Here is a 14,894-nt window from a genome sequence, read left to right on the forward strand (position 1 = left end):
CAATGTGGCTCAAGGGCCTTTTATTACTGAACAATAAGAGCAAACCCTAAACAACCAAAACCCTAACCCGAAGAGATGTAACACCAAGAGTTTATGGGCCCCATTAGGGTTAGTTCGGTAGCCAACTTCTCGGGGTCATGACTTGGTCATATTATCCCCGTTTGACGCGTATGATACCCCGTTGAAAAGATCTCTCCAAGGAATACGACGGAAAAAATGATTATCAGAAGTAGCTGGCAGTAGATTGCCAAAAAGTCGTTTAGAGCCTCAAAACGGCTTTGGAAGTTTAGGACCCGAAAAAATGCTAAAAATAGTAAATTGTGCTACAATTAAGGAAATTGAAAAATTGAAAGAGACAGTTGTGGGGGTCCAAGTGGGATAGGCGAGTGGCCACCAACATCCACCTGGATCATCAAAGAGATTAACCCTTTTGACATCGAGATCGGGATTTCTCCCTTGGGTCGTGGACCGAGAGACTATATAGTCAGGGAGTTTGATATTGAGATAGGGATTCCTCCCTTAGGTCATTGAGCTTGACCCTTTGTTTATGGTCGGGGAGATGGACCCTATGTACTCTCTTACGTCATTGGCTTTGATCGGGAGACTAGTGGGATGGTCAGAGAGATTGACTTTAATTACTCTCTTGGGTCATTGTGATTAACTGAGAAACCATTTCATATTGTTGGAGAGTTTGGCCTCATGAACAATGTTGATTAACGAACTTGATGCTATGAACCTTTCCTTATGATGAGACTTGTACATCTAATTTTGTGATCTCGTCATTACAAAGAGACCAATGGGTTGGTCGGGGAGATTGATCTTGAGAGAGAATGAAAAATACCTCCCTAGCTAAGAGGGAACGTTGAAAATTGGTAGCTTAAGTCGGTATTTTCATCAATAAAATCAAGAGAAAAATTGAATTTATATTTTCCCCACAAGTGTTCAAGTCGACCCCCTTCAAGATCAAGTCGGCTTGCCCAAGAGACACACATCTTTGCATGGAAGAATCACTATATATTGAACCTATTCGCTCTCCTCCAAGAAAGATTTCAGAGCTTAGGTATCTTTGTTTTGTGTGCAATTTTAAGGAACTATATCTCTATGGAACCTTGCGGATCTGAGGCATCATATCTCTGTGGAACCTTGCAGACCTGAGGCACCTAATCTCTTTGGATATGCGAAGGGTTGATCTCATTATCTCTAGAATATATGTGAAGGACTGTGGCTCAAATCTTTGTGGATATGTGAAGGGTTGATCTCACTATCTTTGTAATATATGCGATGGTCTGTGGCTTATATCTCTGTGGATATGCGAAGGTTGGTGGCTCATCATCTCTATGACATACACACAAAGGTCTGAGACACATTTGTCTATGATATCATGACTATGGAAGAGGTCGATTTTTGGACTCCCTATAATATGAAGTTGGCCTATTTGCGGACCTTCTTGGAGGGCAAATTTGTGACTCTTTTCTTGACATATTAGAGGGTTGGCTTGGCACTTGTGGGAGGTCATCTTTCTAGTCAGTATTTGTCTATGTAATGTCAAAGATATGCTATTTTGAAGTACAAATTGGATTGAATTGGACATTCTCTCATAAGAAAGGTTGTTGGGTTTTTCCCCTTGAAGTGGGGTTTTCCCAAGGTAATATTATGTCTCTTGTTCTTTTTCCTACTATGATCTTCACTGCTCTATGGATCTCAATGTTAATGGATGAAAATTTCAAGTATAACTGCTTAATGATTGGAATGTTCTAAAGAAGTCAAATTGTATCATTGGAAGTAGTTATCAGTTTGAAAATTTGTTCTAGTCTTGGATGCTACTAGAAAATCAACAATATTAAGGGATCCCAAGAGCCCAAGTATGACCCAACACACTGCTTTTGTAAAGAAAACTAATCATATTAGTTTGTGCCAATCTTTAAGAGAGAATGCACTACAAACATTAATGTTAAACTCTAATACTTAATGCAGCATGTTTGAATGATAACAAATAAGTTTAAATTATTTCAAAATAAATTGTATAACAATCGATAAGATCATGCAAAACAAACTCAACCAAGAATACAAAAAAGTCTTATGTGTTGACCGAAAAATTGCAAATCCACAAAAGAATTACATCAGTGTGCAAATCAGCTCTCAATGCCTTCCAATATTAAAATGTTCAAATCAATGCCCTAACATAAACAACTACCAATGTTGTGGCTCCTCCGGTGCTTTCACATTTCAAAGCCTAAGACTCACAAAATGCAAAAGATGATAACAAATCATTGTGTTGTTGCCTACTTAAAGCTTCATTACAATAACTCTATCAACATGTTCCTTAACCATTACTTTCAAAGATCAATCTCTAAAAATACAAAAATATTTTGTGATCAAATATCATTGGGTTGTTGATCATCCTACATAATGAATCCTTGAATTTGGGTTTATGTCTTCAAGGTTGCTTACAATGGCCCCCTAAAATTCAGTGACCAATATTGACTTGACCAGTGATCAAATTGGCTCACGCCTTAATTCCTCTAATGATCTGAACCAAATCAACATCCCACACTCAAATCCCAATATATAGCGATGTCAACATATGCACTTCGATGTGCTTCCTATCTCCATGCACCTGAAAACTCCCCATGCCCCCTAACAATATTAAGCTCAACATTGGCATGTTCACGGTACTAGGATGATGCTCTTTTTCTAGCTGAGGCGTTGACTATAGTGCTAATCTTCAACAATATATTTATGATTCAAGGAGTTTCTCTTGTTGCAAGAGGATTTTCTTTTTATATATTATCCGCTACTATGTTGAAAGTTTACCCTTTCTAGTTCACCTCTTTCTATCTTGTTCTCTCTCCATTGTAGGTTTTAGATTTCAAGTTCCACCCTTTTTTGAAGATGCTTTAGATACTCCTTATCGTTGTTAATGGTTATTATTTCAGGTCCATTGATCTATTTTGTTCCTTTATGGGCATTAACATAATTTCAATTCATTTCATTTCTATCTTCCGCAAGTGAGTTACCCTCAAACCATGGTACCTGTGCAATTCCTCCAAATCAAATTCCCTTGGATTATTTGCATCTTTCTTTCAACCTGCTTCAAATAGTGAAGGTATTAAGCACTCAATAGATGACCCAATATAAACAATAGTGACAATGGATGAATGAGGCAGTGTCCCTTTTCTTGAGTGGCCCCAAAAGCATCCAGATATGTAGCAAGGTGACCTAAGCATGCTAGTGTAATTATAAGGGCAGCTACCCCAACCCACTCTGAACTCAAATATTGTAAAAAAATGCTATCACTAAGATTCTCTCTTCAACTATGGACCCATCAACCTTGGATGTTAGGAACGCATTAGTGAGGAACACTTAGCTTCCCCCTAGGATAGTCTACCTAGTCCCTTAGATCACACCATTCTCCAGAAGACATCATCAAGTTTAGTGTCATTGCTTTCATGGTGGTTGATGGGGCTGCAGGTTCCTTTGATTATAATGCAAATTAGGACTTATTTATCTTTTTCTTCATCTGCTCCTGATCCATTCCAACCTTCTATGCTATAAGAATGTGTGTTTTTCCTCTCATATTGCAAAAGATAACTCTTTGATTTATTGTGCAGAGTTTACTTTTTGTTTTGCTATTTGCTATTTTTTCTTCTCCAAAGATGCCTTTGGCATTCCACAATTGACATTGTCGCTGGATGTGCTTTTCAGTCATGTTAACCTAGTAATCTTTCTTCTAAGAATCATAAGGAGAAGAACTTGAGTAGCTTGAAAATCCATTACAAGGTATTTTTAATTAGAGATTACTTGGAGCCATTTTGTAATTGGTTCATATATTTAAGTAAACTATAATAAAATAGTATCAGAAACGTGACTTTAAGTGATCACAAACAAATTTTCTTATAAAAGGCCAAGTATATTCTAACCATGTACGTGTTTCAGGGAATGTTAGTCAAGACTAACTGAATTTATCCTCAATAGAACTGGTTGACATAATCTTGTCTCACAAGTAGCAAAATTCATTCAAAACATATTGTAATTAAAATGTGTGAAATTGACCTTATTCCATTGCTAACAGCAATTCATCAAAAACTTTTCAAATGAGAAAGTACCGGAATTGAGAGAATCGCTGCGATATTTGGAGGGAATGAAAATTGGCTTTATAGATTTCTTCTTCTCATAATCTCAAATATAAGATTAAACATTTACAAGAGTTCACATGGTCCAAAGGGTAGTCCACTACTCAACTGCCAATCCTCATGGCTCTATCTTTATTCCCGTGAGTTGACAGATGTGGGCAAAACATGGTAACATATAAGATTACAGAATACAATCACAGAACCAGATTCCAACATCTTCAAATTTCTGCAATTTGAAAGATGTGTTTGTTTTGGCTATACATGCTTAGCAAAAGAGAAGTTTTACAATTACGGTCGAATCTTCATAGCTGTAACAGTTCCAGTTATGCAGTTGTTTCTAATCCTGTTACATCAGATCCATGGGAAATATGGCTTCAAGTGACATGGTGACTAGCAGATATGCTGTTCAGGCTTGACCTTATCCACATTCATTCAAGGTAAAGGATTCAGCTTACACCTTCCATTCCAATAATAACTGTGGAGATCTGAATATTAAAAAGTGCATAATTTATCATGATGTTTCAACACAGCCACCTAACCCCATGTTTAATTGCTTTGAAAACGAAATCCACTTTTGTCCACCACTTGGTTAGACTCCATAAATGCATGTTGTAGAGCTCAAAAACTCTTTTCCAAAATTAATTCTCTTTTGCAGTATCACTTCTGTTTAGTCCCTTGCAGCAAGACAACATTTTCAGTTTTAAGAAGTGTTTGTCACGGGGCTCCTTTCCTTCAGTCAGTCCAGACTCCAAACGCTGGTGCCTTTGAATCAACTCTACATTGACATGTCCTCGAAATATCTTTTCCTTAACAACTTATAATGTTCATGCAAATTTGTCTCTCCTGACAGCCTTTGGTTGTCAGTTATTGTTACAGATTTGGTTTTATTACACTTATTTTTCCACAGAATCAAATAGCGTATGGCCACATCGTTTTCATTTTTGGGAGGAACCACCAAGTAGGACTGGTTCACAAAATATCTGTGCCCTGAGAGGATTTCACAGATAGCCACTACCCCATATTCTCTCAATTCCCCATTTAGCCATCCAGTAAGTGGTGAAGAATAGGAACATGAATCATCCATCTTGGTAGAGAAGTAGATGCCTTCCCCATGTGCCTTTCCAGAAGACATGTAATTCGTTGTACTCAAGCACCTCAAACCATTCCTGAAAAATTCAAGACAGCCATGCAATTTTGATAAATCCAAAAGACCAAATCAGTGAAAAATTTATAGAATTCATGAATTAGCATAATGTTTACTACAAAAGTTAACCTTGGTTTATACTTTAGTATAATATAACCCCAGAAAAGACTCATATAGGAAATAACGCTGAAATTTTGTAATATAATTGAAACTAGAAAACAAAAGAAATCATAGAAACTGTGCGCTTTACTGACTTATTTGCCTACCAAAATGGCATATAATATGTATCTTATATTATTCCTTTGATAACAGCATGGTCAAGCTCAAGATTTTCAATAGAGCATGCAGATGAGAAGGAAGATTGATCGAATTGAAGCGCTATTCAGATATGTATGTGAATTGAATGCTGTAATAGAATCCAAGAAAAGTTTTGGAAACTACATATATTAATTTGATGTATATTTGAAGAGCCTAGGAAACATAACAAAGGTGGCATCTTGTTATACAGAAATCACATTGTATGTAATTTAGTTAAACATAGAGTAAGGATATATGTCTCACAAGAAAAATGATCAATTCTTCCAGTTTTACCAAAATGTTACCAACACACACATCAAAACAAGGAATGCATTCTGACAAGCATCTTTTATAGCAAGAAATGTAGATCCTCTTCCAACTAACTTTGTACTTCGGATATAAGTCAGACTGATCCGTCAATATATTAGTCAGCCAATTTTGTACACGAGTCCTTATATTTTGCTTTCAAAACAAAAATTAGAATTCCAAATTAAGCAGTAAACCTGTGACACCCAGTCCTAAAGGCTAAGCAAATTCTAACTGTGAGTTTCCTACTCTGAAAGCAATATCATACAGTTTTTTAACTTCTAAAAGTATAACCAAGTCACATGTGAAACATAGCATAGCTTGTTATACCGGGAATATCATTAGAACAGTCTTAGTAAGGAGAGCTAATAAAATGATCATAATGAATCAACACATATACAGTGAAAGCACTAAGTGCACTTAATTGAAGTGGAACTCCAGGTTTGACAAGATTTCAACCAGCCTATTTAACAAGCAAGGTAACTGGCCAAAGAACTATTTTAAAGTGTAAATTTGTGCAAGTCTCCTGATGGAGGTTAATTTGCACATCTGCAATTTGAAAAGAAAAAAAGGAATTTACAAATTCCTGAACAATAATAAGACCCTGAAAAAAGAGACAATATACAATGGACCTTCTATTCACTAGAGATTGAAGAATTGGCATTTTCACTCTCTTGATTCAAAAGAAACACCCAAGTCAGCTGCAATATCAAAATTTAAATTGCGGTCTAGAACTTATTAGAATTATGTTGGAGAGATTTTGGGACAATACTAAATGCACAAATATACAAGTTATTAGATAATGGCTCTAAATCCTTTACATTTGTAAGACATGTGACATGTCTAGCATGGTAGCTTTGCATGTAAGAAGTCAACTTGTGACTGATGAGAGATTGGAAGATGAAGCAATCTCTGAATATGTTTTGTATGGCTACTTAAAAACTTGTAAGAGCTCTTATTGGTTTAGTTAATCCTCATCATCTCATCCGTGAGACTGTGGCCTAGTGGTACATGTGGGTGACTACCACCAGACTGAAGTAGGGTCAATTTCAAGGGAGCATGCCCACCGGGCCTGTGTTTGTGCAGTAGTTCATTCCAAGAATGCAGGCTACCCATTCAGTATCATGTATATGGTTTCAACAATAGAAAGCATGCATTTGGGTTTAAACAAACACCAATTCTTGGCTAGGATAGTTTTTCTCAATCTATATGAAATTTGAATCTTTAGGTGGTGATAGTCCTGGGCAAGACAGATTATTACAGAAGATCATTTTTGAAACTAGAACTTGACTATAGTCAAACAAGCTTGCTGCTTTTAGAGTTGAAAAAAGATTATGCAGGTGAAGAAGGAAATATCCTTGAAGATGCTCAATCTTCTCCACCTTCCCCTGAACCATTAGTGCATGATTCAGAAAACAATGATGGATGGACGGCTTATGTGAAAATGGTCGAAGAAATGCATGGTCAAGGAAATTTCTGTGCCCTAGCAAATAAAAGATTTCAAAGATAAAGAAGAGTTTGCAGATTGTATCAACCAACAAACAGAGGTTAGAGATTGGTGCAGCAATGATATGATCCAAATCTGAAGGGCATGAATGTGGGGACTATGCCCTCGAACACAGCTTGTAAAAAAAATTTAAAATGACACTTGGAATGAAGATAATTGCCAGATTTATAAGATCTGTGCAATTTTTTCAATACAAAGCCCCTTTTTTCCTTTTTTTTCTAATTTGGCGATAAAAAACAATAGATGTGAGATCCGAGATCTGAAATCACACCACTGAGCCGAGCAAGAATATGAATGTTCAATAAGAAAAAAAGCATAGATTACAATCCACCAATCACAAAAAACCAGTTCTATGGCTTTATTTAAGATAAGTCTATGAGTCATCCCAGGGGGGCAGCTCAATTGGTGATCGAAGTAATGTAAAATCTCTGAAAACTAAGAGATCCAAGGTTCAAATCCCCTGGTTGTGGCCCGGTTTTTGGAGAGGAGGACAGGCCATAGTAGTTACGTGTCAGGCATGCTGTTGGGTTCCTCTGGGATATAAGAAATAAAAAGATAACTCTACGAGTCTTGTAGATATGCTTCTGCTCATGTAGGCAGCGTCATTAACACCATCATCATACCTCTTCAATGATTTCTTCATCCCCTAAGAACTTAGAGATATGAAATCAAACTTTCCATCAACCTCTCTTAATTATCACTTCGATATTTTCTACCTCTCATTACCATTGGTCTGATAACATGTTAAGAATTAGAAAAGCAACTCAAGAGAAGCAAAGTGTCAGAAAAGGCCTTAAGCCATTCTATTACACATTGTATTGATCTCGTGATCTGAACTTATAAGCCATAGATGACCATTCTAGATCTAGAACACACTGATAACTCATCAGTGGATCATGACAACACTTCATCAAAACAAAGTTTTACAACTAATAACAATTGTGTACTCGGACTTTGTGATTGTCTAGGGACTCACAGTCAACAGATATTTGAAGCAGGAAGGTGCTGGAGTTAAAGGAAATTCATTGCATAAATCAGCAATTGCTTTGCTGTCCTATTTTAAACATATAAGATAGGTTAAATCACTTTGGAGTCATTCCTAGCAGCAATTGAATTGTTGTAATGTGCCTAATCAACTTAGCAATATAGATGCCAGTGTGCTGCATAAGAGATACCAGGTCAAGGGGGGAGATTGCCTGCGGTCTAAGATACAGAACAGCTGGTGAGATTTTGAATCACCCTAGCAGGCCTGTTAGATGTGTTTTGTGTGAGCAGAATTGAAAGTACGATCCCATGGAAGGAAAAATATTAATTTAAACTGCAGGGATATAATTCAGATTATTGCACTTAATTTATAAAATTTTATTGTGCATAAGGAAGAAGCAAAATATTGATGCCAGCAAAGAGATGTTTATGAAATCCCACATGCAATTATGGATGAAAGGGTAGATTAATAATGCACACCTATGTTTGATCTCTTTTCACATACTCTTCTCTGAAGCATGTAGAATGTTGATGCCTTTTTAATTCACCATACAAATGACCAATGCTACATATGCAGATTTTACATGACGTGGTTAAGGTCTTATGGTAGCTGTGATGGAGGTTGACCCAAAAGGCCTAAAATGCAGTCACAAGAAGAGAATGCTTTGTGCCTTGGAGATACAACGATAAATACTATTTCTTTTCATGAAAAAGGACATTAAACAGCAACACTTTCAGTTCTATTCACCTGGAAGAAGCAGTCAAACTGGGAGCTTCAATTTTGGTAAAAGCCATGTTAAATAAAGTAAAATATCAATGTAAGAGTGGAAAATCTTTTGGCCAGCAGTTATAATGGAAAGAGCAGGTTGACAAACAAGGAAAAGCGTCTTCACCATTAACTAAAAGACATCAAAAATACAAAAGGGGTCACAACTGTTTTTCGTAACAGCTTTTGTTAAATTCTGAACCCAGTAACCTGGCTAACTTATTTCCTAGCAGATTATCTCAGATCTACTAAATAAAGGTACAACTGGGATCTTAACATAAACAAAAATATTCCACAGAAGCAAATAACACAACCAATCTCAATAGCATAAGCAGACAAATATTTTTCCCAATCAAAAATTCTTTGTTAAAAATAATTTCAAAACCTACGTGGGCTCCCTTATTGGGAAAATGGCCCACTTAGAGAATTACATAAACAACAATGAACCTGCATACGACCCAGCTGATCAAGCCTTAGATTTATCCTTCAACCTGTCCTAGCTGATCTAGATCTTCCTTTGCACCTTCCTCAAACCTAACACACTTGAATGGAAGTCCTCCACCCAAACATTGAGATCCCACACTCATTGTCATGTGATCAAGATGTTTTGTGTGTCTTCTCCCTTGGCCTAACCTTTCTTTTATGAGCTTTGAGTTATGATCGAACCCACAACCCTAATCTCCAAAGTGATTGATAGTTGAGATAGATCTCGGCTCAATTCAGATCAACAGTTGAGATTCATCTAATTCACTAATATGAAAACCTTTGCATTTCATTATATTAACTCATTTTTATCTTATAAAATGAAATTACTTTAATCACTAAATTAATTGCTAAGGTTGAGGGTGTATTAGGTGGCGTTTGCATGCCTAAACACTTAGGCCTACACAGAAGTACCTTGCCGAGCTACAAACATCAACACTCCCTCTTGGCAAGGGAGGTACTTCTTGAAGAGCCACCTAAAATTGGTTGTCCCTCCAATGCTGGCACAATGTCATTCTTTGGAGGCTTTCTCTTCCTAAATGTTCTCCTAGGAGCCTCCACATGCTCCTAAGCATCCCTCAATGACTGAACAAGTATTCCCATCAACCTGTATAAGCTACTTTCTAACCCCAATGGCCACCATTATGCCTAGGCTAGACTCCTCTTGACAAATGAACACCTACCAATTCCTAAATTTGACCTCAAATCCTCTGTCCTCCATGATTGATACAAAGAGCAAGTTTTTCTTTAGTCCTAGTATGAATAGCATGTCCTTCACTTTTAATGTCCCTTCTAACTCTAGTTGAAACTTGAAACATAACAATTCCTAGCCCCTTAATTGCATACTTGGCATCATTACCAAGCTCCACATGTAAATATGAGTCAATTTCCTTCAGAGTACTAAATAGTTCTCATGCATTTGTCATATGCGGTGATGCACCACTATCCAAGTATTGTTACCCACCAAAAGTGGGTGACCCATAGGAGATAAATTTTCTCCTCATTTGACAACTAGCAACCCTATGATGGCCCCTAGATAGCTTAAAATCAAAGCTCTCCACATATGCTCTGGTCAATCTTCTCTCCCACCTGACATGCCTCTTGAAGGAAGGTAGGTTATCTATCGAAAGATACATTGACCATTCTTGTAATCATGTGCCTTCAATTAATGTTGTTTTGGGCATACTTATATGGATCATAGGCAAAGCAGTAAGATTGACCGCTCTTGATTGCACCCTTGTTCCCACCTGGGAGGTTTATTCTTTTCCCTTAGTCCAATGTGACCTCCCCCAAGGTCCTTCCTTTAGAATGGGCACTAACAAGAAGCAAAGATTGAAGTAGTGTGTTAGAATTTACCCAAACCCAACACCCGGTATTTAATTCCAGGCAATTAATTATTGAACAAATATACAGTTAAGTTCCTAACACATAAAAGTCAACAGAAGTAAATTACGATCTAAATCACATAATCATAAACAAATTTCTACCCAACAAATTATTTCATCACTAATAGAACTTGGATCCTACTTGGGCTCCCTCCCTAAGATAATGGCCCAACTAAGGAATTACATATATAACAATAACCAGAAGTTGTCCAATTGATCAAGTCATAGATTTATCTTTCAATCTTCCTCGCTCGATCTGGATTTGTCTCCTTCCCTGCTCCTTGCACCTTCCTCAGACTCGGCACACTAGAGTATCACATTCCTCCCCTTAAGACTAGTGTCGTTGTTGTGTATCTTTGCCTCAACACTTAAGCTCAATTTACAACTTTCTTAAGCTAAGATTGACAACCAAAATTAGCTCAAGTTAACTGAAGATAAGTAACTTAACTTTAGTTAACTTTCCTATATTTAGCTTTCTTTAGTTTAACTCAAGTATAAGTCATCAATTTAGCTTGCTTTACATGCACATCTCATGCGACTCATATGCATGCCTTGCATGTCACATGCAATCAACATGCAAACTTAGCATGTTGCATGCAACTCACATGCATGCCTTGCATGTCGCATGCAATCAACATGCAAAATCCTCATGTCACTTGCAATTCACATGCATGCCTTACATGTCACATGCAAGCTCCTAAAGAGGCAAAACAAGGTCCTTCTAGTCTAGACACAAGGCTAGAAGTACCTACCCAAGATACAAAACTCAATGCTCCCTCTTAGCAAGGGAGTTACTTCTGGAAGAACTTCCTCCACTTGGGTTTGTCTCCAATCTCACCACATCATCTGTTGTTGTAGCTACTCCCTCTAAACTGGAAGACTTCTCCGCTACCTACTTTGGCATCTAATCTGAAGACTTGTTCCTTCCAACCATGCTCCTAGGATCTTGTTCCTAAGCATACATCAATGTTATCTCATACCAACTGGTCCTTCTTGAGAAAGATACTGGGGGGGGTGAATTAGTATTTTAAAACTCACTAAAATCTTTCAAATTCTTATTCATATTTCTGTACACGACTTTAATTCAGTGAACCAATGTATGTATGTCACTATGATGAGGATAAGTAGCGTATATCCAGTTAACTAACTTTTCAACTAATTCATCATTTGTTTAACTTGAACCAGTGCATCAGTACTTATTTAGACATTAATTAAATAGTAACCATGTGCAGTAAGAACAGAATAAACCATCACACATAAGCAATACATCAACACACATGAACACCAGGATTTTTAGGTGGAAACCCAATGTGGGAAAAACCACCGTTGTTGTCATCTTTGTCTTTATCTTTTATTATAAAGAAAAACATCTTACAATCTTGTACTGGTGCAGACTCATACCAACACGCAGGCACCCACCTGTAGAAGGCTACAACCTTCTCTTGTTCTCTAGCACCCACTAGAAGGGAGCTCCAACTCCCTGATCTCGTTTACCGGCACCCACCAGAAGGGAGCTCCAATCCCCTGATCAGATTTACCAGCTACCACTGTAAGGAAGCTTCAACTTCCTCACTAAAGGCTCTAACCCTCAACACCTCTATGGACCACGTTTCATCAAATTTTTAAACTGGGCCCACTACCAACATTTAGGCTCAATATCAAATAATAAAACTAAAACCAATCATCATATCAAATCACTTAATCATTGTAGGAACTAAGACCCAAATCAATCTCAAACAACCAAAGCAGTTAGATCACTGTAAATCCATTCACCAGAATACCAATCCACATATTGTTCATCACAGACACTAGATTTTGTCACTACAAACCCTGTTCAACCATATATCAAAATATATACGCTACTATTCTTAATCATATCCGCGTATATATGCGCTTTCCATGAAGCATACTCACATACAGATCTCAAAACACTGAACCTTGAAACTGAATCACTGTCATACTGAATCACTTACAGAATCAATCACAGATCTCTGAACCACATACAGATAGTAGCATCATTACTATTCAACAAAGCATTCAACCTCAACCATCATTGTTAAACCCAGATCATCATGAAAGACTTCATTGACAAACAACAGCAAACACAATAAGACTGATCAAGCTGATCAAACATCATATTCAGCAAAACTTTAGCATATGTATGTGACCCTTACAAAACACTTTCCATATGTAAACGCCTTTCATATTTGATACTTGCGTACAGATCTGTCCATACCACAGAATCGATACGCTACTACTCAGAGTTTGATCTTTGAATGTACCCTCTTTTTCTAAAACAAATTTGTGTACAGATCTGTAATTATTGACTCATACCTTCGTTGCACAACAGACCTTCAGTCAAACCCATACATAGTAATAAACACACATCAAAACATTATCATCACAGATCAAACCAACCCATATGTAGATTATTCAATGTATAGTCATTTCAGATGTATTGGATTCAATCCATCATCATATTCCCTGGTGCATACTTATTTCAGATCAAACTATTCCCTAATAACCCATAATGTGCACACCTTAAACACTTTGATCTCCATCTCCTTAAATTGCTTAGGCCTTAGCAAATACCATGGGTCAAACACATAGTTATGTCGATGGTATTCTTTGACAGGATCAATTATTCATTGTTGCGCTCATTATTATGGTTCAATACCATAGTGAAGACCCCTGGTATTTAGAATACCATGGTGCCAACATCTTTTAATCTGTTTTAGAGTGACTACTTTCACTTTTACCCATGAGTGCAAGTTTAGTTGTTTCATTGTCATCATCACTATCATTATTGCATAGACAAGGAAATGGACCACAGTTAGAACAAAATCCCATACCTGATAATTCTTTGTTATCGTCTTCTTCATTCTTGATCAATAGAAAGTGAGGTGCTCCCAAACCTGAATATTTGCTGACATTTGTAACTGTTACTGCATTTGATATATCACTGTCACAATTTTTTAAATCCCTCCTTCGAGCTATCTTCTTCTTTCCCATCATCTTGACGGATCTCCTTCAAGTGATCAAGCTTCTTCTGAAGGACCTTCTCTCATACCAATTGTTGAGAAAAATACTGGGGGGGGAGTTAATCAGTGTTTTAAAACTCACTAAAACCTTTCAATTTATTATTCATATTTTTGTACACAACTTTAATTCATTGAACCAACGTATGTACACAACTGTGATGAGGATAAGTAGCATATATCTAATTAACTAAATTTTCAACTAATTCATCATATGTTTAACTTGAACTAGTGCGTCAGTACTTATTTAGACATCAATTGAATAGTAACCATGTGCAGTACGAACAGAATAAACCATCACACATAAGCAATACATCAACACACATGAACACCAGGAATTTTAAGTGGAACCCAATGTGGGAAAAACCACCGTTGTTGTCGTCTCTGTCTTTATTTTTTATTATAAAGAAAAACATCTTACAATCTTGTACTATTACAGACTCATACTAGCACGTAGGCACCCACCTGCAGAAGGCTACAACCTTCTATCGTTTTCCAGCACCCACTAGAAGAGAGCTCCAACTCCTGATCTCGTTTACCGACACCCACTGGAAGGGAGCTCCAACTCCCTAATCAAATTTACCAGCTACCTCTGGAAGGAAGCTTCGACTTTCTCACTGAAGGCTCCAACCCTCAGAACCTCTGTGGACCACGTTTCATAATATTTCATACTAGATCCACTTGAACCAAAACATCAAATTTGTAGGCCACGTTTCATCAAATTTTCAAACTGGACCCACTACCATCATTTAAGCTCAATATCAAATAATAAAACTGAAACCAATCATCATATCAAATCACTTAATCATTGTACCAACTAAGACCCAAATCAATCTCAAACAACCAAAGCA

General features: G+C 37.1%; 1 protein-coding gene across 1 annotated transcript in view; it reads right to left on the bottom strand.

Annotated features, from left to right (window-relative positions):
* Nucleotides 1-4,365: 4,365 nt before the first annotated feature.
* LOC149220069 (uncharacterized) overlaps nucleotides 4,366-14,894 on the bottom strand; it is a 93,672-nt gene continuing 83,143 nt past the window's right edge. Inside the window, exon 3 of the mRNA XM_089384629.1 lies at nucleotides 4,366-5,299. Within this exon, the coding sequence (XP_089240755.1) occupies nucleotides 4,909-5,299 (391 nt within the window). The 3' untranslated portion in view covers nucleotides 4,366-4,908. The remainder of the gene's footprint in view (nucleotides 5,300-14,894) is intronic.

This window comes from Pinus tabuliformis, chromosome Q (genome assembly GCF_031772625.1).
Source record: "Pinus tabuliformis cultivar Carrire ecotype Pingquan chromosome Q, CPIR1, whole genome shotgun sequence".
NCBI lineage: Eukaryota > Viridiplantae > Streptophyta > Pinopsida > Pinales > Pinaceae > Pinus > Pinus tabuliformis.